The sequence below is a fragment of the Mobula birostris genome, chromosome 22 (genome assembly GCF_030028105.1).
Source record: "Mobula birostris isolate sMobBir1 chromosome 22, sMobBir1.hap1, whole genome shotgun sequence".
Lineage (NCBI taxonomy): Eukaryota > Metazoa > Chordata > Chondrichthyes > Myliobatiformes > Myliobatidae > Mobula > Mobula birostris.
This window is the reverse complement of record NC_092391.1, coordinates 58,609,209-58,630,556: the sequence shown is the minus strand read 5'-3', so window position 1 is coordinate 58,630,556 and position 21,348 is coordinate 58,609,209. Positions and strand designations below refer to the sequence as shown.

Sequence of the window (21,348 nt, the reverse complement as noted above, 5' to 3'; positions counted from 1 at the left end):
CCTGAGTAGCTCCAGCAATCCAAAGACGTACCGATTAGTAGTTTAAATGGTCATGATAAATTTTCCCATGATTAGGCTCGGGTTAAATTGGGGGATTGCAAGTCGAAGAGCCCAAAGTGCCCATTCTGTGCTGTATCGCGATGGTTCAATTTAATATCGCAGAATGTATACAGTATACAATCTGAAATTCTTACTCTTCACAGACATCCACGAAACAGTAAAAAAAAGCCCCAAAGAATGAATGACAGAATAACGTTAGAACCCCAATGTCCCCCCCCACATATACATAACTACAAAAGCATCAACCCCCAACATCCACCACGCATGTAACAGCAGAGCCCCCAGAGGCCATGATCTCGAGTCCATCAAAAACTGCTGTCCATCCCAACACTTCAGCAGCTCAGACAGGCTGTCTCTCACTTGTGAGGCAGAGAGAGATGTCGCTCCTACAATAATGAGAGGGAGACCAACAGCTCGCTTTTCTGGTATTACAATCTGCTGCGTCGCTTGTCTGAGCCGCCTGACTGGAGGACCAATGGACTGTCGTTCACCATCGAAAGTGAGAGAGAGCAGGGAGCTCCAACAGTTACACACACTCCCTGCTGTTGCAATGTTTCAGTCTCCTGAGATGCTTCAGTCAGTGACATTGGCAAGGAATCGGTTCAATCACAGGGCCGCACTCCAAAGGCGCAGGATTTCCAGGCTGCACCTGGAGATTATGAGACGCCAGGCCACCCTGAGAGCGGGAACCCACTGTCCGCGAAGAACTGTAGTTGGAGCTACAGCTGTAGATCTTGGACTCCAACAGGACCCCAACCATCTTAAAAAGAAACAAAAACAGACTTGAGAAGAGAATAAATTAAACCATTTCGCGGACCAACTGGAAGAAGTCTCCCAGGTCCACAAAGACTTCTGGTACCATCTTTAGCTCCTCCCACTCCAATAAAATAAAATACAAATAAAGTGTGCCATATATCTCGTTAGTACACCCAACACATGTCGAATGCCACAGTGGAATTTTGTTTAATATGTTTAGATTCAATGGAGGAAAGAAAACTCCTGTTACCCAGTCAGTTCAGCTTGTACTGGACTGAACTTAATGCCAACTGTAACTTCAAGAACTGGAGTTTTCGACTTTCTCGTACTTGAGGCCTTCAAGCATCAAAGAGCACCTTATAGCCACCGAGTTCTGAGTGCAGCTTGGAGGTGAAGCTGTTGACCTCACAATCTACTTGGTTATGGTCCTTGCACCTTATTGTTTGCCTGCACTGCACTTCCTCTGTACGTTATTCTGCATATATTTGTAGCCTTCTGTGGTATTGCCTCAATGCACAGTTGTGGAGTTCATCGGTATGGATGGCATGCAAAGCAAACTCTTTCACAGTACCTACGTTCACTCTTTCGTTACGTGTCATGTGACGGGGCAATCTGGTCTTTCCTTGACTGTGATTGTTCTTGGCAATTTTTTCTACACAAGTGGTTTACCATTGTCTTCTTCTGGGCAGTGTCTTTACAAGACGGGTGACCCCAGCCATTGTCAATACTCTTCAGAGATTGTCTGCCTGGTGTCAGTGGTCACATGACCAGGACTTGTGATCTGCACCAGCTGCTCAAACGACCGTCACCACCTGCTCCCATGGTCACCTGACCCTGATCGGGGGGGGGGGGGCTAAGCAGGTGCGACACCTTGCCCAAGGGTGACCGGCAGGCTAGCAGAGGGAAAGAGTGGCTCACACCTCCTTTGGTAGAGATGTGCGTCCACCTCACCACCCATATTATTATCACAGTACCTATGTGTAATAATAATACAATCAATGTACCAATTTAATTTATCAATTGAGGGCATAGTTACGTAGTAATAAACTATTAGACTAGTAATGCAGAGATCTGGTCAAAAAGCTCCATAATGAGCTAAATCCCAAAAGAGCAGTTGCAGAAACTTTTTCAATTGGTTGAGTTTTTTACAGACACATCCACCTGGCTCCTGATGTCCTTTACGGAAGATGACTTGCTCTCCTGGCCCAGTCTGGTCTGTGCGTGACTTCATATCATTACCTGTTGATTGAAAGCCGGATTTCCAAACTGGACCAAAAGCCACCCAGTGACATCAGACATCCAGTTGTTTACAGTCAAATGACCTTGCCTAGTGTCTCAGGGCTGGGTGTGTCTGCACCCTGGCACTCCTCTGCCACCTGTCCCATACCCTTCGTCGTTTATTGATCGTTACAGAATGTCTCTCTGGTGCTTCCCACTCCCTCCCCTCTCCCTTCCCCTTTTCCCAACCATGATTCCCCTCTCCCTGTCCCCTTCCCACTCTCAGTCCACAATAGAGACCCATATCAGAATCAGGTTTATCATCACTCACATATGTCGTGAAATGTATTGTTTTTTTTGTGGCAGCAGTACAGTGCAATACATAAAATTACTACAGTTCTGTGCAAAAGTCTTAGGCAACCTAGCTATATATAGTCAAAGATTCAAAGTACATTTATTATCAAAGTATGTATACAGAATACAACTCTTGAGACTCATCCTTCCACAGGTAGCCACGAAACAAAGAAACACCATGGAGCGTGTTGAAGAAAACATTAAACACCCCAACGTGCGAAAAAACGAGCAAAAAGTGAGTGGACTGCACATAGAACATGCAGACAAGTGTGAGGTGTTGCACTTTGGTAGGACCAACCAGGGTTGGCCTTACACGGTGAACAGAAGGGTACTGAGGAGTGTGGTAGAATAAAGGGATCTGGAATACAGGTCCATATTTCATTGAAAGTGGCATCACAGGTAGACAGGGTTGGAAAGAAAGCTTTTGGCACATTGGCCTTCATATGTCAAAGTGTTGAGTACAGGAGATCGGATGTTATGTTGAAGTTTATAAGTCGTTGGTGAGGCCTAATTTGGAGTATTGTGTGCAGATTTACCTGCAGGAAAGATGTAAATAAGGTTGAAAGGGTACGGAGAAAGTTTACAAGTTTGTTGCTGGGTCTGGAGGACTCGAGTTATATGGAAAGATTAAATAGGTTAGGGCTTTATTCCTTGGAATATAGGAGATAGAGAGGGGATTTGATAGAGGTATATAAAATTGAGGGGTATAGGTAGGGTAAATACAAGCAGGATTTTTCCATTGAGGTTTTGTGAGACCACAACTTGTGGTCATGGGTTAAGGGTGAAAGGTTAAAAGCGCAATGAGAACATGAGGGGAATTTGTTTTTGGTCAGGGCCGGGAGAGTGTGGACTGGCTGGTGGAAGGTAGTACGTGCAAGCTGGATGTCAGTGTTTAAGGAAGGGTACATGGATGGGAGGGGTATGGAGAGCAGGTCGATGGGGTTGGGCAGTTTAAATGGCTCAGCACAGAGTAGATGGGCCGAAGGTGCTGGTTCTGTGCTGTACTTCTCTGTGACACTATGACTCTAATATCAAACACCAGAACAAGAGACCAGTAGTGTTCAGTTCAGTGTGGTGTTGCTGGGCCACTGCAGGCTGAAGAGCCATTCCTCACAGAAACGATCGTCTTGCTCAAACTGCTCAAAACCAGGGGGTAAGAAAAGAGTAACCGGCACCCTGGAACACATGCAACTTGAACCTCAAAGTATAGTGCCTAAGACCTTAAACGAGAAAATCTGCAGATGCTGGAAGTCCGAGCAACACACACACAATGCTAGAGGAACTCAGCAGGCCAGGCAGCATCTATGGGAAAGTACAGTCGATGTTTCAGGCTGAAACTCATCTCCAGTCCTGCAGAAGGGTTTCAGCCTGAAATGTCAAATGTACTTTTTTTCCATAGATGCTGCCTGGCCTGCTGTTCCACCAACATTTTGTGTGTGTTGCCTAAGATCTTTGTAGACTCCTGTATTTATTGTGTGTTTATATTATATATGTGCTCTTTATCTTAAAATTGTTGTTGTGATGTGTCTAGTGTAGTGGGTATTGCTTGTCGCTCTCACTTTCAGCTTCCACCGCTGGCTTGCAGTGTTGTGAAAGGGAGAGCTGAATGTGTAAATCTCTCCCTGCCAATACATAGCCTCTCCAACAGTAAGTCTCGTGAAGTGCCTCCTTGCTGGTGACACATGGAAAGTGAATTCCTCTTGGGCTCAGGCTGAACTATAGAGGATGGCAGGAGGTCGGGCCCCGGCACACTTCGCACGCAGGCCCACCAGTGTGTGGACATGCCCTGGTGCTTGTGAATCAGATCCCCAGCTATGGGTAATTTGCTTCACTGCCCTGTGGGCAGCCTCAGGAAAGACGAAGGCCACGGGTGTAAAGCCAGTCATCAAATCTGAAATGGAGCCCCTTAAGGCGGTTGGACATTATTGAACATCCTTCCGGCAGTTCCTGCAGCCAAGCTGGTACCAAACATATTGCTTCATAAACTTTCCTTTGGACTACACTGGTGAAGACGAGAGGGGGATCTTAATGACTGGGTATCTCAGGTGGATAGGGAAGTTAAAGAAAGCTTATGGGTGTTAGCTTTCATAAGTCCAGGGATAGAGTTTAAGAGTCGCGATGTAATGATGCAGCTCTATAAAACTCTGGTTAGGCCACACTTGGAGTACTGTGTCCAGTTCTGGTCGCCTCACTGTAGGAAGGATGTGGGAGCATTGGAAAGGGTACAGAGGAGATTTACCAGGATGCTGCCTGGTTTAGAGAGTATACATTATGATCAGAGATTAAGGAAGCTAGGGCTTTACTCTTTGGAGAGAAGGAGGATGAGGGGAGACATGATAGAGGTGTACAATAAGAGGAATAGGTAGAGTGGATAGCCAGCGTCTCTTCCCCAGGGCACCACTGCTCAATACAAGAGGACATGGCTTTAAGGTAAGGGGTGGGAAGTTCAAGGGGAAGGTTTTTTACTCAGAGAGTGGTTGGTGCGTGGAATACACTGCCTGAGTCAGTGGTGGAGGCAGATACACTAGTGAAGTTTAAGAGACTACTAGATAGGTATATGGAGGAATTTAAGGTGGGGTCTTATATGGGAGGCAGGGTTTGAGGGTCGGCATAACATTGTGGGCTGAAGGGCCTGTACTGTGTTGTACTTTTCTATGTTCTAATACCTTCCACCCAGACTTGTGATGATCATCATCACCCATTGTCCTTCGAGACAGATGGATACCAACCATCTTGGTGGGTGGGGGTGTGTGTGTGTGTGTGTGCGTGCGTGTGCGCATGTATGTGTATGTGTTGCATTGGATCCGGAGTAACAGTTATTTCATAATTGCTGGAGTTAAAGACCAGAGGATGCCCCCTCGGAAAAGCGGGACATCCATTTAGAACAGAGGTGAGGAATTTCTTTAGCCAATGGGTGGTGAGTCTGTGGAATTCGTTGCCACAGATGGTTGTGGAGGCCAAGTCATTTGGTGTATTTAACGCAGGTTGATATATTCTCGATTAGCCAAGGCATGAAGGGATACGGGAGAAGGCAGGAGATTGGGGCTGAGAGGAAAATGGATCAGCCATGATGAAATATAGAGCAGACTCGATGGGCCAAATGGCCTAATTCTGCTCCTGTATCTTATGGTCTTATTGAGTATGCCCATAAGAAAGTGACTCTCGCGGTTGTATATGGTGACATGTATGTACATTGATAATGGTTTACTTTGAACGCTGAACTTTGAATGTATATACTGCTATGTTCCTGCAGTCCAGTGTGGAGGAGGGAAAGGAAAGGTCAAAGATGTGAATTTGTTCCCTGTGGGTGTTTGTGTGGGATAACATGACTCCTGGCTCATGGATATCAAGTTAAGGGAAGCTATAGTTGCTCAGACCCCATCCCAGGGTGGCCAGAACTTTTCAGTGGAGCCCATCGGCGTCCGGAGGAGAGTGGCCACAGCTACACCTCGAGGTCCTGGATTTTGAGGAGGATTGTTTCAAGGTTCAAGTTCAAAGTAAATAGGTGACCCAGTAGCATAGTGGTTAGCACACCACTATTACAGCAACAGTAACTAGGGTTCAATTCCCGCCACTGCCTGTAAGGAGTTTGAACATTCTCCCTGTGACCGTGTAGAATTCCTCCGGGTGCTCTGATTTCCTCCCACAGTCCAAAGACGTACTGGTTAATAAGCTAATTGAACTGGAATGGCCTATTACTATGCTGTATCTAAATTAAAAAAATAAATTTGTTATCAGTGTACATATGTATTACCATGTACAACCATGAAATTCATTTGCTTGCAGGCATTTACAGGGAAAAAAGAAATACAATAGAATTCATGAAGAACTAGACGTTAACAAGGACTGACAAACAACCAGTCTGCAAAAGAGGACAAACTGTGAAAATAAAATTAATTCTGAGAGCATGAATTGTGGAGTCCTTGAAAGCGAGTCCACAGGTGATAGTCAGTTCAGTGTTGAGGTGAGTGATTCAGGAGCCTGATCTTTGAAGGGTAATAACTGGTTGTGTGGGACCAAAGGATTCTCTACCTCCTGCCTATGATAGTAATGGGAAGAGGGAATGGCCATCAGACTTCAATCTCTTTGGATGGGTGGTCTTCTGAGAGATGCCCCTAATGGTGAGGCACAGAGTAGTTTTCCTTTACACCAGGTAGCAGCTTGGTTTTTAAAATTTGCAACCTTTATTTTCAAACCCCTCCATGACCCCTGCACAGGAACGCTGCCCCTCCCCACACACCCCATCTCTGCATCACCAATTCTGGTCCCTTTTGTATCCATGGTTTATCGTGCCCTGCTTTTGACGGCCATTCTTCACTTCCTGAGCTCTGGAATTCTCCCTAAACCCCTCTGTCTCTCCAGATACATCATCTGGATTACTGTGTGCATCTCAGTTTTTAAAAAAAAGTGCCGTTTAAAGAAATTAGCTTTATTTGGTGCATGTATATGAAAATGCATCATATACATCAATGACCAGCGCAGTGCTGGGGGCAAACTTCTGTCACCAACATAGTGTGCCCACAACTTATTAACCCTAGCCCGTGTGTCTTTGGAACTGGAACACCAGGAGGAAACCCATGGGGTCACGCTGAACACGTACAAATTCTTAACAGACAGTGGCAGGAATCGAACCCGGGTCACTGATACTGTAAAGTGTCAGCTGCTATGTTATCATACTAACTTTAATTTGGGTGAATCCCACTTCCCCTTTCTCTAAGGATAATGGGCTGCCGCCTTTTTCCTCCTAATGTTCAAGGGAAAAAAAACCCGATCTCATTAACCCTGGTGTGACTCTGCCTGTTTGTTGGCTTGGTGAAGCAGTTAACTGGTTACTGTCACTGATTGGAGGTGGTGTCCCTCCACACTTGACGTGTTGGACAGGTCTGGCGCAGGTAGACCACCCAGGACTTGTGCTCGCTCTGGTTTGGCTGAGTGCCGACAGAGGACACACTGTTTCAGAAACAGTGGAATGTTTTTCAAGGCCTCTGCTGCTCGCAGATGAGAAACAGACCGAACTGATTTCTATTTGCTCAGCTTGTTTTCGAAATGTAGGATCGCCAGGGCTGGTTATTATCTCGGCAAGATCAGAGAGCACACGAATTTCTCGTTGAAGTCAGCCGTTTTAATGTGGCGACAAATGGTTTAATTTAGAAGGAGACTTTGAAGGAACTCTGGTGTGCTTTAAGAGTGCAGATGAAAGTTGACATGCTGAGTTTTGGTCTTGTAGGTTTCCCACCACATCTGTCACATCTGGTAGTCGTAAACTCCTTAAGTACGGTGACATTTTTAAAATAACTTTTTTTTTGTGTGGGGAAATGTCAGTAGTTTCAAAATGGTTTGTCTTGCAGGTTTGTGTGAGTTTATACCTTTGCCTGTGTGGTAACAGAGCATTGCCCAGGTTACTGGCTACGCATGAAGGGTGGCATTAGTGCACATGCGCCGGTCGTGCGTGCAGCCTGTTACAGTTGCTCCATCTAGTTTTCTTACTTTTCTTACTTTTTAAACTTTTTTAACTTAGGTTATTTATTGTATTTTTTTTCATGGTAACACGTTGAAGCTGCACCCTCTCTAACGTGCTGGTGGAGAGAGTTTTATTTGGGTTTTCAGCGCTGGAAATGGTTACATTCGGACACATCTCATTAGCGGGGCAGCAGTATAGTCACATTGATTATTCCATGGACCAGCTGATTGCGCTTATGCCGGCCGGTTTAGCGAACAGAGTGGCGGACACCCCTGCTGAAATCTGGAGGAAAACACACAGAGGATGTAGAGGGGGATCAAAAAGGCGAGGGAAGAGGACCGGGTGGAGACGACAGAGGCTTATGGAGAAGAGAAGTTATAAGCCGTGTCTCCCCTCTCTCATTATGGGCAATGTGAGATCGCTGGGTAATAAAATGGACAAGTTGACAGCGCATGTCAGGAGTCAGAGAACATTTTGGGAGTGCAATGTTATGTGTTTTACTGAAACGTGGCTGCACGAGGACATACCCGATCAAAACGTTTCCATAGAGGGCTTCCAGACCGTTCGGGCTGACCAGAATGGCACTGAGAGCGGTAAACGTAAAGGAGGGGGGCTTGCTGTTCTGGTAAACAACAGATGGTGCAGTCCTGGTCATAGTACGATCAAGGAACGTGTTTGTAGCCCGGATACTGAACTTTTTGCTGTTGGACTCCGGCCATATTACTCGCCAAGGGAAATCTCACATGCAATTGTGGTTGTTGTGTACATCCCTCCCTCTGCCAACCGGACGTTGGCGTGTAACATCATTTACACCATCATAGTCAGATTACAATCCCAGCACCCGAGTGCCCTCATTACCATCTCGGGTGACTTCAACCATGTTACCATGGCTAGAACACTGCCCAACTTCACGCAGTATGTGAGCTGTACAACCAGAGGGGAGAGGACTCTGGATTTAATGTATGCTAACATTAAGGATGCATACAGCTCCTCTCTCCTCCCCCCATTGGGAAGGTCAGATCACAACCTGGTGCATCTAAAATCCTGCTACGTGCCTCTGGTGAAGAGTAAACCTGCAACCTTGAGGACAGTGAGGAAATGGTCGGAGGAGGCTTATGAGGCGCTCCAGGGTTGTTTTGAGGTGACAGACTGGCAGGCACTCTGTGAGCCACATGGAGAGGATATTACATCAACTTCTGTGTGGACTGCAATGTTCTGACAAGAACTGTCCTTTGTTATTCAAATAACAAGCCATGGGTAACAAAAGACATTAAGGACATCCTGAATGCTAAAAAGAAGGCGTTTAGAGATGGAAATAGGGAGGAGCTGAGGGCAATACAGAGAGACCTGAAAGCCAGGATCAGGGAGGCTAAAGACAGGTATAGGAGGAAGCTTGAGTGGAAACTCCAGCAGAACAACATGAGAGAGGTCTGGAGGGGGATGAGGACCATCACTGGGTTCCAGCAAACTAGCAACAGAGGAGCTGAAGGCAGTGTGGACAGGGCCAACGAACTTAACCTGTTCTTTAACAGATTTGACATTGTGGCCCCTGCCCATCCCCCATATGAGTCATGTCGGCCTCCAACCAACACATATTCCACTCTCCCCTCCTACCCCTCCTCACAGTCCCCCCACCCTGCTTTCATGACTATACTCCTTCCCCACACGAAACCACCACGGTGGGCTTCATGGCTGAACAGGTGAGAAGATAGCTGAAACATCTCAACCCAAGCAAGGCTGCAGGACCAGATGGTGTCAGTACAAGGGTGCTCAAAGCCTGTGCCCCTCAGCTATGTGAAGTACTTTGCCATGTCTTCAACCTGAGCCTGAGGCTCCGGAGGGTTCTGTGCTGTGGAAGACGTCCTGCCTTGTCCCTGTGCCGAAGACGCCACGCCCCAGCGGCCTCAATGACAACAGACCGGTGGCATTGACCTCCCACATCATGAAGACCCTGGAGAGACTTGTTCTGGAGCTGCTCCGGCCTATGGTTAGGCCACACTTAGATCCCCTCCAGTTCGCCTACCAGCTCCGACTAGGAGTTGAGGATGCCATCGTCTACCTGCTGAACCGTGTCTACGCCCACCTGGACAAGCCAGCGAGCACTGTGAGGGTCATGTTTTTTGACTTCTCCAGTGCGTTCAACACCATCCGGCCTGCTCTGCTGGGGGAGAAGCTGACAGCGATGCAGGTGGATGCTTTCCTGGTGTCATGGATTCTTGATTACCTGACTGGCGGACCACAGTACGTGTGCTTGCAACACTGTGTGTCCGACAGAGTGATCAGCGGCACTGCGGCTCCACAGGGGACTGTCTTGTCTCCCTTTCTCTTCACCATTTACACCTGGGACTTCAACTACTGCACAGAGTCTTGTCATCTTCAGAAGTTTTCGGATGACTCTGCCATAGTTGGATGCATCAGCAAGGGAGATGAGGCTGAGTACAGGGCTACGGTAGGAAACTTTGTCACATGGTGTGAGCAGAATTATCTGCAGCTTAATGTGAAAAAGACTAAGGAGCTGGTGGTAGACCTGAGGAGAGCTGAGGCACCGGTGACCCCTGTTTCCATCCAGGGGGTCAGTGTGGACATGCTGGAGGATTACAAATACCTGGGGATATGAATTGACAATAAACTGGACTGGTCAAAGAACACTGAGGCTGTCTACAAGAAAAGTCAGAGCCTTCTCTATTTCCTGAGGAGACTGAGGTCCTTTAACATCTGTCGGACGATGCTGAGGATGTTGTACAAGTCTGTGGTGGCCAGTGCGATCGTGTTTGCTGTTGTGTGCTGGGGCAGCAGGCTGAGGGTAGCAGACACCAACGGGATCAACAAACTCATTCGTAAGGCCAGTGATGTTGTGGGGATGGAACTGGACTCTCTCACGGTGGTGTCTGAAAAGAGGATGCTGTCCAAGTTGGATGCCATCTTGGACAATGTCTCCCATCTGCTACATAATGTACTGGGTGGGCACAGGAGTACATTCAGCCACAGACTCATTTCACCGAGATGCAACACAGAACTCATTCCTGCCTGTGGCCATCAAACTTTATAACTCCCTGAGCCAATGGGCTGGTCCTGGATTTATTTCCTGACATAATTTACATATTACTATTTAACTATTTATAATGTAACTGTAATGAAAACCAATTTCCCCCAGGATCAATAAAGTATGACTGTGGTCATGTAGTGGTTAGCACAACGCTTTGCAGTACCAACCATCCGGGTTCAATTCCCATCACTGTCAGTAAGGAGTTTGTGTGTTCTCAAGCCCCAGAGGGGCTACTCTGCACTGCATCTCAAAAATAAAAATAAATCAAGGTGTGGCATCACAGTCACGACATGAATGCTCCTGTGGCTGTGAGCACATTTACACCCAAAAAAGGGGAAACGAGGGGTTTTCTTCTCTAGCTGTGAGGAGGGTCCTCCCCGACTTGTCTGTTACACACAAGCCACTGGACTCAAACAAGAGAGGTTCTGCAGATGCTGGAAATCCAGGGCAATGCACCCAAAATGGTGGAGGAACTCAGCAAGTCAGGTAGCATCTATGAAGAGGAACAAGCGATCGACGTGTCAAGCCGAGACCCTCCTTCAGTTCTGGAAAGGAAGGGGAAGCAGCCAGAATAAGAAGGTGGACTGGGAGGGGGAGGACAGCAAGCTGGTAGGTGAGGGGGGAGGATGTGATGAAGTAGGAAGCTGGGAGGTGATAGGTGGAAGAGATAAAGGACTGAAGTAGAAGGAATCTGAACCATGGCAGAAAGAGGAGGAGGAGGGACACCAGAGGGAGACTTTCCCCTCACTTGGTCTCACCCTTTGTGTGATTTTGATCAGGACAGACTGACCCTGCGGCCGGCAGTCAACGAACGACACGGCGCTAAACTGAACTGACCATTCCTAGACTGTTTCAACGACTCTGGTTTGATGTTTTATATTCTGTGTTTTTCACTCATTTTTTTAACCATTTGTGCAATTTGTTCTTTTTGTTTGCATATTGGGTGTTTGAAGTTTTCATTGAACAGGGTTCCTTGGCGTTTCTTTGTTTTGTGACTGTCTGTGAAGAAGATGAATCTCAGGGTTGTAAACTGGATGCATACTTTGATAATGGCATGATAGTGTAGTGGTTAGCACAACGCTTTACAGTACCAGTGACCCGGGTTCAATTCCCATCACATGGTGGTGTCATGGTTAGCACAACGCTTTACAGTACCAGTGACCCGAGTTCAATTCCTGCTGCTGCCTGTAAGAAGTTTGTACATTTTCTCTGTGACCACATGGGTTTCCTCCAGGTGCTCCAGTTTGCTCCCACATTCCAAAGGCGTACTGGTTAGTAGGTTAATTGGTCATTGTACATTGTCCCATAATTAGGCTAGGATTAAATCGGGGGGGGGGGGTTGCTGGGCGATGTGGCATGAAGGGCCTTTACCCCACTGTATGCCAATCAATAAATAAACTTTGAACCTTGAACCTATCACCTGCCAGCTTGTCCCCCTCCCCCTCCCTCTCCCGGCTTCTTCACCCTACCTTTCCAGTCCTGATGAAGGGTCTTGGCCTGAAACGTCGACTGTTTATTCCTCTCCATAGATGCTGCCTGACCAGCACGTTATGTGTGTCCCTCAAGCCACTGGATGCTGGTCTTGTCCGAACTCTGGCCTCCAGCTGGTTCCACTTCACCCAGTTGAGAGAGCACTGGTGATGGAGGGAGTGAGCAGATTGCTTTATCAGTTCTCTCGGTCTCATTACGTGTGTGTTAGTGGTGGCACGAGCTTTGGTGCGGGTAGAATCATTCAGTGAGGGGGCCAGTTCGAAAGGCAGACAAGGAACTTCAGGCACTCCGCTGTCGAAGTTCAAAGTAAGTTTATTATCTGAGTGCGCCTATGTCACCAAATACTTCTCTGAGATTCATTTTCTTGCTGGCATTCACAGTAAATACAAAGAAATAGTTTAAAAAAAATAATAAAAATAAATAAGTAATAAATATTGGGAACATGAGATGATGAGTGCTTGAAAGTGAGTCCGTAGGTTGTGGGAACAGTTCAGTGTTGAGGTGAGTGAAGTTATCACCTTTGGTTCAAGAGCCTGATGGTTGAGGGGTAGTAACTGTTCCTGAACCTGGTGGTGTGAGTCCTGAGGCTCCTGTACCTTCTTCCTGATGGCAGCAGTGAGAAGAGAGCTTGGCCTGGATGGTGGGGGTCTCTGATGGCTGCTGCTTTCCTGCTTACTAACCAGAGTGGAGTTGGCTTTTGTTCTTTATTCTTTGCCACTTATCTCTACTCATCCCACTTGCCTGCATTAATTCCATATCCCTCTATACCAATGGGTGGCATGGTAGGGATATGTCTCTACCAAAGCAGGTTTAAGGTGTTCCTTCCCTCTGCTAGCCTGCAGGTCACCTTTGGGCAAGGTGTAGCACCTGCTTAGCCTCCCCCCCCCCCCCCCCCCCGGATCAGGGTCAGGTGACCATGGGGGCAGGGGGTGATGGTCGTTTGAGCAGCTGGTGCAGATCACAAGTCCTGGTCATGTGACCACTGACACCAGGCAGACAATCTCTGAAGAGTGTTGATAATGGCCGGGGTCACCCGTCATGTAAAGACGCCAAGCGGAAGAAGGCAGTAGCAAACCATTTCTGTAGAAAAATTTGCCAGGAAAGACCAGGATCGCCCTTGTCATACAACACGACACATAACGATGATTTGTAACCAGGTCTGGGTTGGAAGCTGCCACACCACAGGGGAAAATAACAAACTCGGGAACGGTAATGACATTTGTTATTTCGATCTGTCCACCCCCATCAGTCGGGTTAGTCATCAAATTGTTGTGTGTTAAGAGCAGTTCATGGAAGCGATCAGGTTACCTGTCTGTATAAGTTGGAGTGAATTGGCGCTGCGGGGGTGTAATTGCATCACGATGACACAACGGTTGGAGTCATGGGTAGTGTAGAAAGTTGACGTGGGTTACAATGGGACTGCTCTCCTTGTTCTGCTGCTAGTTATTGAGTCTGTTCCTATGTTTACATTTATTTAATCAGAATCAGGTTTAATATCACTGGAATATGTTGTCAAATTCCTAACTTTGCGGCAGCAGTACTATAAAGTACGTGATAAATATGGAGAAAAAAAGCTTACATTATATGTCCAGTAAATAGTTAAGTTAAAATTAGTAATGCAAAAAACAAAAAATGAAAAAGTAGTGAGGCAGTGTTCCTGGTTCAGTGTCCCATTCAGAAGTCGGATGGCAGAGAGGAAGAAGCTGTTCCTGAAATGCTGAGTGTGTATCTTCAGGCTTCTGTACCTCCTTCCTGATGGTAGCAATGAGAACAAGGCATGTCCTGGGTGGCGGGGATCTTTAATGATGGATGCCGCCTTCCTAAGGCACCGATCCTAGAAAACGTCTTGGACACGACAGAAGCTGCTACCCAAGATGGAGCGGACTAATTTTATTAAATTGAATGACTAATTTAAGTTTGATTATTGACATTTGCACATGTGACCATTCTGCTAATTGTTGATTGCTCTTGGCTGTTTGCATGATTGTCTTGTAAATAAGTTTCTATTGTGTTGTCAGTTACTGTATTGTCCTGTGTTTTATGCTTGGTGCCGAACTGCAGTCGATTCTGGTACAAGACCATAAAATATAGGAGCAGAATTGGGCCATTTGGCCCATCGAGTCTGCTCCACCATTTCATCATGGCTGATCCATTTCCCTCTCAGCCCCAATCTCCTGCTTTCTCCCTGTATCCCTTCATGCCCTGACCAATCAAGAATCTATTAACTTCTGTCTTACGTATGCTTAAAGACCGGGCCTCCAAAGTAGCCTGTGGCAATAAATTCCACAGATTCACCACTCTAGCTAGAGAAATTCACATATCACCAGTAAAGCGATTCTGACATGATGCAGAGTTGGGCTGAGAAATGGCAGATGGAATTCAGTCCGCAGTAGTGTGAAGCGATTCGCTTTGGAAGGCCAAGTTTGAAAATGGAAATCAGGATTAATGGCAGGATTCTTAGCAGTCTGGAGTAACAAGGGGCTTGGGGTCCACATCCGTAAATCCCTCAAAGTTTCTGTGAGAGGTGATAGGGTAGTTCGGCGTGTTGGCCTTCGTTAGGGGATTGAGTTCAAGAGCTATGAGGTAATTTTACAGCTCTATAAAGTTCTGGTTAGAAGACCACCAAGTATTGTGCTCATTTCTGCATTTCTGGTCGCCTCATTTTGGAAAGGATATAGGAAAAGTGTAGAGAAGATTTACCAGGATACTGCTTGGATCAGAGAGCATGTCCTGTGATGAAAGGTTGTGTGAGCTAGAGCTTTTTCTCTTTGGAGCGAAGGAGGCTGAGAGGTGACTTCATAAGAAGTGTAAGTGACAGTAAGAAACATTGACAAAGTGGATAGCCAGCACTTTGTTTCCGGGCCAGAAAGAGAGGGCACAATTTTAAGGTGATTGGGGAATGTTTTTTACATGGAGAGCGGTGGGTGAGTGTAACATACTGTCAGGGCTGTGGCAGAGGTAGATACATTAGGTACATTTAAGAGGCTCTCAGATGGGCCCATGGATGGTAGAAAATGGAGGGCTGTATGGAAGGGAAGTGTTGGATTGGTTTTGGAGTCGGTTAAGAGGTTGACACAACATGAGCCGAAGAGCCTGCGCTGTGCTGCCCCACTCTGTCTGCATGTCCATGTCTAACTCTTCCAATATTTTGCCTCTAGGTCTATTATTCTTGCGGTGCTGTGGTCAGTTCTGAGCCTGAAGGGATCATCCTGTCTCCTGGCTTTCCCATGAGGTACGCCGCAGGCACGCACTGCGTCTGGCAGTTCTTCGTCCCGCCTGGAGTTCGTCTCGACTTGGAAGTTTTTGACTTTGACGTGTTTGAGGGCCCAGGCGATGAGGGCCGCCAAGCCCCTGCGACAGAGAGTCAGGAGAAGGGAGACTCCAGTTCAGCTGAGGGTAGGGGTTCAGTGCGGACCCAAGAGTCCCAGAAGCTGCATTCACCCATGAAGGACACCGGTCCTGGTGGGAGAGTCAAGGTCTTGTTGAATGAGATAAATGCGTCAGAATCAAAAGGTTCGAAGGTCGACGTCCTAGGCTCTGCAGACAAACAGACACAGAAAGAGTTGATCAAGGTGTTGCCCCAAATGAACAATTTCTCAGTGAGTGACTCCCCACTTGACGCTGAGTTGGCGACGTCCGCCCTGAGTGTGGCCCCTGCTGACGTCTCAATGTCCAGTACTGAGCAGCAAGGTGGGGAGCAACTGGAAGTGGACCGTCTCGAGCTGCCTGAAGGGGAGGAATCCCCCGGGACAAACGTCCCAGCCTCCGAACCTCCCGAGGTGTGTCCGGACGACGTTCTGTATATTTCCGATCTGATAACTTTCTCCGTCCGTTTCTGCGGTGACAACTCACCGGTGAACAAGACGCTGACCTTCGGCTCTCCCCTGGAGATGGTGGAGGTGGTTGTGGAGCTGATCACCACCACGGACCAGGGCCGAGGCTTTCTGCTGCTCTACCACTTTGAAAATGACCTCGGCAATGACCTCCAGAACCCGCTGAAGGTCAGAGGCCACGACAACCTGATCCATTTCCTGGTCATTGGTGGCATTGCTTTGTTATTGGCCATTCTCCTGACTGCCGTCTGCCGCATCTGGAGGTGAGTTTAAATTCCTCTTGGACCTGTCTATTAACTTCTTTTAAAGTTTGGAGATACAGCATGGGACGGTTGGCTTCAGCACAACGAGCTCCATCGCCCAGCAACCCACCTATTTAACCCCAGGCTAACCACAGGACAATTTACAATGACTGGTTAACCTACTAACTGGTACATCTTTGGACTGTGGGAGGAAACCGGAGCACCTGGAGAAAACCCACATGCTCATGGGTAGGGCGTACAAGCTCCTTACAGAAGATGCCAGAATTGAACTTTGAACTCCAACGCCCCGAGCTGTAATAGTGTTGCGCTAATCGTGTCATTACCGTAGCTCTGCAGCCAGTAGACTTTGAATAAAGATAAATATTGTCGTGCAATAGTTGGCATGGTACTATTACCGTGCTAGCGACCCATGTTCAATTCCCACTGGCGTCTTTAAGGAGTCCGAGCATTCTCCACAGGAATGTGTAGGTTTCCTCTGCGTGCTCTGGTTTCCTCCCACTTTCCAAATTACATGGGTTAGTAGGTTACAGGGGTCTATTTGGGTGGCATGGGCCAGAAGGGCATGTTACTGTACTGTATCTCCAAATGAATAAATTGTTGGTGTTTAGCAGGGTCTCCTACAGTTTGGATTAGGGCTTTCAATCATATGATCTATATTCGTAATCAAAATTTGGAAAAGAAAAAGATCACTATCTAGAAATTAAATCAAATACGCTGTATTCTTCGACATTGAAGCAGGATTATGTGATTCGATCTCTTCTCCCTTCACGCTCACTGAATAGGGCCACGTTTTCATCAGATCTTTCACCGTGCCTCTAATCTGCCGCACTACCCCACAACCCTCGATTCACTTCATGTCCTGTCGACTGTCCTCAGTGACTGAGCCTCCGAGGCCCTCTCAGGAATTCAAAATGTTTGTTCTCTAGCGGAACAAATTGCCTGACCTCTGCCCTGCTTGTCAATTCTCTTATCTCATGATTGTAACCCGTGCTTCCTGGCCCCTCAGCCAGGAGAGGTGTTTACCCTGTCAACTCAACACGGTAGTGTAGTGGTTAGCACAACGCTTTACAGTACCAGTGACCCGGGTTCAATTCCCATCACACGGTAGTGTAGAGGTTAGCACAACGCTTTACAGTACCAGTGGCCTGGGTTCAATTCCCATCACACGGTAGTGTAGTGGTTAGCACAACGCTTTACGGTACCAGTGACCCGGGTTCAATTCCCATCACATGGTAGTGTAGTGGTTAACACAACGCTTTACAGTACCAGTGACCCGGGTTCGATTCCCACTGCTGCCTGTGAGGAGTTTGTACATTCTCCCCATGATTATGTGGGTTTCCTCTGGGTACTCTGGTTTCTTCCCACAGTCCAAAGGCGTACCAGTTAGTAGGTTCACTGGTCATTGTAAGTTGTCCCGTGATTAGGCTAGGGTTAAATCGGGCGATTGCTGAGTGGTGCCAGAAGGCCCTATTCCGTGCTGCATCTCAATAAAATAAACAAACTCCGGTAATGAATTTGTGTTTCAGTGGGGACACCTGTCATTCTAGTGGAGAGTATAGGTCCACCTGTCTAACCTGATTAAACCCCCGACTATCCCAGATAGAAATCTGATGATCAGAAGCTCAAAGAATGGAATGTTTGCTATGATACCTTCAGCAGAGGAGTCTCGGTTACTGGCTCTAATGTCATGGTGACCAGAACTACAGGCGGCCTGGTAGTGGTTACCATCAAACTTTGCTGTGACAGTCATTTGGGGAAATTCCCGCCACTGCCTCTGAGGAGTTTGTACATTCTCCCTGTCACCACATGGGTTTCCTCTGGGTTCTCCGGCTTTTTCCGTATTCCAGAAGGGTACGGGGTAGTGGTAGAGTTGAGGTTTTTCCGTATTCCAGAGGGGTACAGGGTAGTGGTGGAGTTGAGGTTTTTCCGTATTCCAGAGGGGTACAGGGTAGTGGTGGAGTTGAGGTTTTTCCGTATTCCGAAGGTGTACAGGGTAGTGGTAGTGAGTTGCGGGCATGTTATGTTGGCACCAGAAGCCTGGCAGTCCTTGCGGGCTGCCCCCAGCACCACCTCAGACTGTTAGATTGTGACACAAATGGCACATTTCACTGTCGTGTAGATAAGATTGAAAGAGTGCAGAGAGAATTTACAAGGATGTTGCCAGGATGTGAGGGCCTGAGTTATAGGGAGAGATTGAATAGGTTGGGGCTTTAGTCCCTGATTTGATCGAGGTATAGAAGATTGAGCGGTATAGATAGGGTAAATGCAAGCAGGCTTTTTCACTGAGTTTGGGTGGGATTACAACCACAGGCCATGGGTTATGTGTGAAAGGTGAAATGTTTATGGGGAACATGAGGGGGAGCTTCTTCACTCAGAGGGTGGTGAGAGTGTGGAATGATCTGCCAGTGCCAGTGGTGGATGTGCGTTCAATTTCAACATTTAAGAGAAATTTGGAAAGGTACATGGATGGGGGAGGGGTGTGAATGGTTATGGTATGGGTGCAGGTTGATGGCCCTCGGGAAATTGATGGTCCAGCACAGACTGATGGGCCAAAGGGCCTGTTTCTCTGCTGTAGTGCTATATAAATAAAATTATTCTTTAATTTTGATTGGAATACCTAAAGTCAGTTGACAATAGACAATAGGTGCAGGAGTAGGCCATTCAGCCCTTCGAGCCAGCACCGCCATTCACTGTGATCGTGGCTGACCATCCACAATCAGTATCCAGTTCCTGCCTTATCTCCATAACCTTTGATTCCGCTATCTTTAAGAGCTCTATCCATCTCTTTCTTGAAAGCATCCAGAGACTTAGCCTCCACAGCATTCCATATATCCACCACTCTCTGGGTGAAAAAGTTTTTCCTCAACTCCGTTCTAAATGGCCTACTCCTAATTCTTAAACCGTGGCCTCTAGTTTTGGACTCACCCATCAGCGGGAACATGCTTCCTGCCTGCAGCGTGTCCAATCCCTTAATAATCTTATATGTTTCAATAAGATCCCCTCTCAGCCTTCTAAATTCCAGAGTATACAAGCCCAGTCGCTCCAATCTTTCGACATATGACAGTCCCGCCATCCCGGGAATTAACCTTGTGAATCTGTGCTGCACTCCCTCAATAGCAAGAATGTCCTTCCTCAAATTTGGAGACCAGAACTGCACACAGTACTCCAGGTATGGTCTCACCAGGGCCCTGTACAGCTGCAGAAGGACCTCTTTGCTCTTATACTCAATTCTCCTTGTTATGAAGGCCAGCATGCCATTAGCTTTTTTCACTGCCTGCTGTACTTGCATGCTTGCTTTCAGTGACTGATGCACAAGAACACCTAAATCTCGTTGTGCTTCCTCTTTTCCTAACTTGACTCCATTTAGGTAATAATCTGCCTTCCCGTTCTTACCACCAAAGTGGATAACCTCACATTTATCCGCATTAAACTGCATCTGCCATGCATCTGCCCACTCATCCAGCCTGTCCAAGTCACCCTGCATTCTCATAACATCCTCCTCACATTTCACACTGCCTCCCAGCTTTGTGTCCGTTATGAGTCCGTTATCATTAGCGAAAGACTCTGTGACCTTATTAGGTCTAACCGAGTCCCTATTAACTGGTTGTTTTGTAACTGGCCTCTGGAACAGCCCATGAAGCCACTCGGTTCACGGACAATAAAGGCTTAGGAACAGAATTAGGCCATTCAGCCCATTGAGTCTGCTCTGTTCCATCATTGCTGATTTATTTTCCATCTCAATCACATTCTCCTGTCTTCTTCCCATGACATTTGCCCCCCCCCCCCCATTTACAAATCAGGAACCTATCAATTTCTGTTTTAAATGCACCCAATGGCTTGGCCTCATCGAACAACACCCCCACCCTGCTTATAAATATGAAGAGAAGGCTGGGAGGGCGTGAGAAATCTGACACAGGGATGCTTTGTCGCCAGTGGTGTCTCGCTGGCCTTTGCTTCTTTTGGCCTTTGGTCCCCCAGCCCACCCTGAACAAGCAGTTTCACATCAGAGATGGAGAGAAGAACCTCCTGCTGGAAATGGGACATCTAGACCAGTTGTGTAACTCTTCCAGGGACTAATCGCGGTCAGCAATCTGAAAAATTAGCCCTTGGACAGGGGTTAACTGAATCCAGATGGAATCGCGTCCTGGCTACCATCGGGATTTGGGTTGGTGTTTATTTTGTAAAAATCCTCCTCCTCTCTCCAGCCCCAAAGAAAACATCACAGAGGTCACAGTCCCATGTGAGCAGACACTGAATGTCACCGCTCGACAGGGTGGCTTCAGTAACGTCCTTTGATCAGCAGCTTGGTTTCAAGATATAATTAAAATGGTGTCTCAATACAGAACTGAAACAAAACCCCCCTCTGTTCAGCAAACTGTGTATGTCTGTCTTCTCAACCAATTAAGAAAATTAGAACTGGGCGAGGCTATTCGGCCTCTTAAACCTTCAGTGAGATCATAGCTAACCTGTGTCCCATCTCTACCCTCTAGAATCTAGGATCAGGTTTAATATGACCGGCATATGTCATGAAATTTGTTGTCTTTGCCGCAGCAGTACAATGCAACACAGAATAATAGAAAAAATACTGAATTACAGTATATATGTTGGGCCCAGGATAGATCCTCAGAGATATTGACACCCAGGATCTTGAAATTGCTCACTCTCTCCACTTCTGATCGCCCTTTGAGGACGGTGTGTGCTCCTTTGTCTTTCCAGTCAGAAAGGGGTAAGAAGAAGGGATGCCTGCTTGGTTGTGGTACCTCCATATCAAATATTGTTCTACATTGTGGGCAAGCTCGGTTGGTGCTGGAAGCATGGTGACACTTACGGGTGCCTCCAGGATACCCTTGGGTGAATCAGTTGTTA

The 21,348-nt window shown here is 47.1% G+C and overlaps 1 protein-coding gene across 3 annotated transcripts in view; it reads left to right on the top strand.

Moving 5' to 3' along the window:
- LOC140186224 (uncharacterized) overlaps positions 1 to 21,348 on the top strand; it is a 91,722-nt gene that overhangs the window by 35,168 nt on the left and 35,206 nt on the right. For 2 of the 3 annotated variants that reach the window (XM_072240220.1, XM_072240218.1), the window contains exons 2-3: positions 2,547 to 2,623; positions 15,545 to 16,482. In XM_072240220.1, coding sequence (XP_072096321.1) covers positions 2,547 to 2,623; positions 15,545 to 16,482 — 1,015 coding nt within the window. The remainder of the gene's footprint in view (positions 1 to 2,546; positions 2,624 to 15,544; positions 16,483 to 21,348) is intronic. The other variant, XM_072240219.1, reaches the window with a different exon arrangement.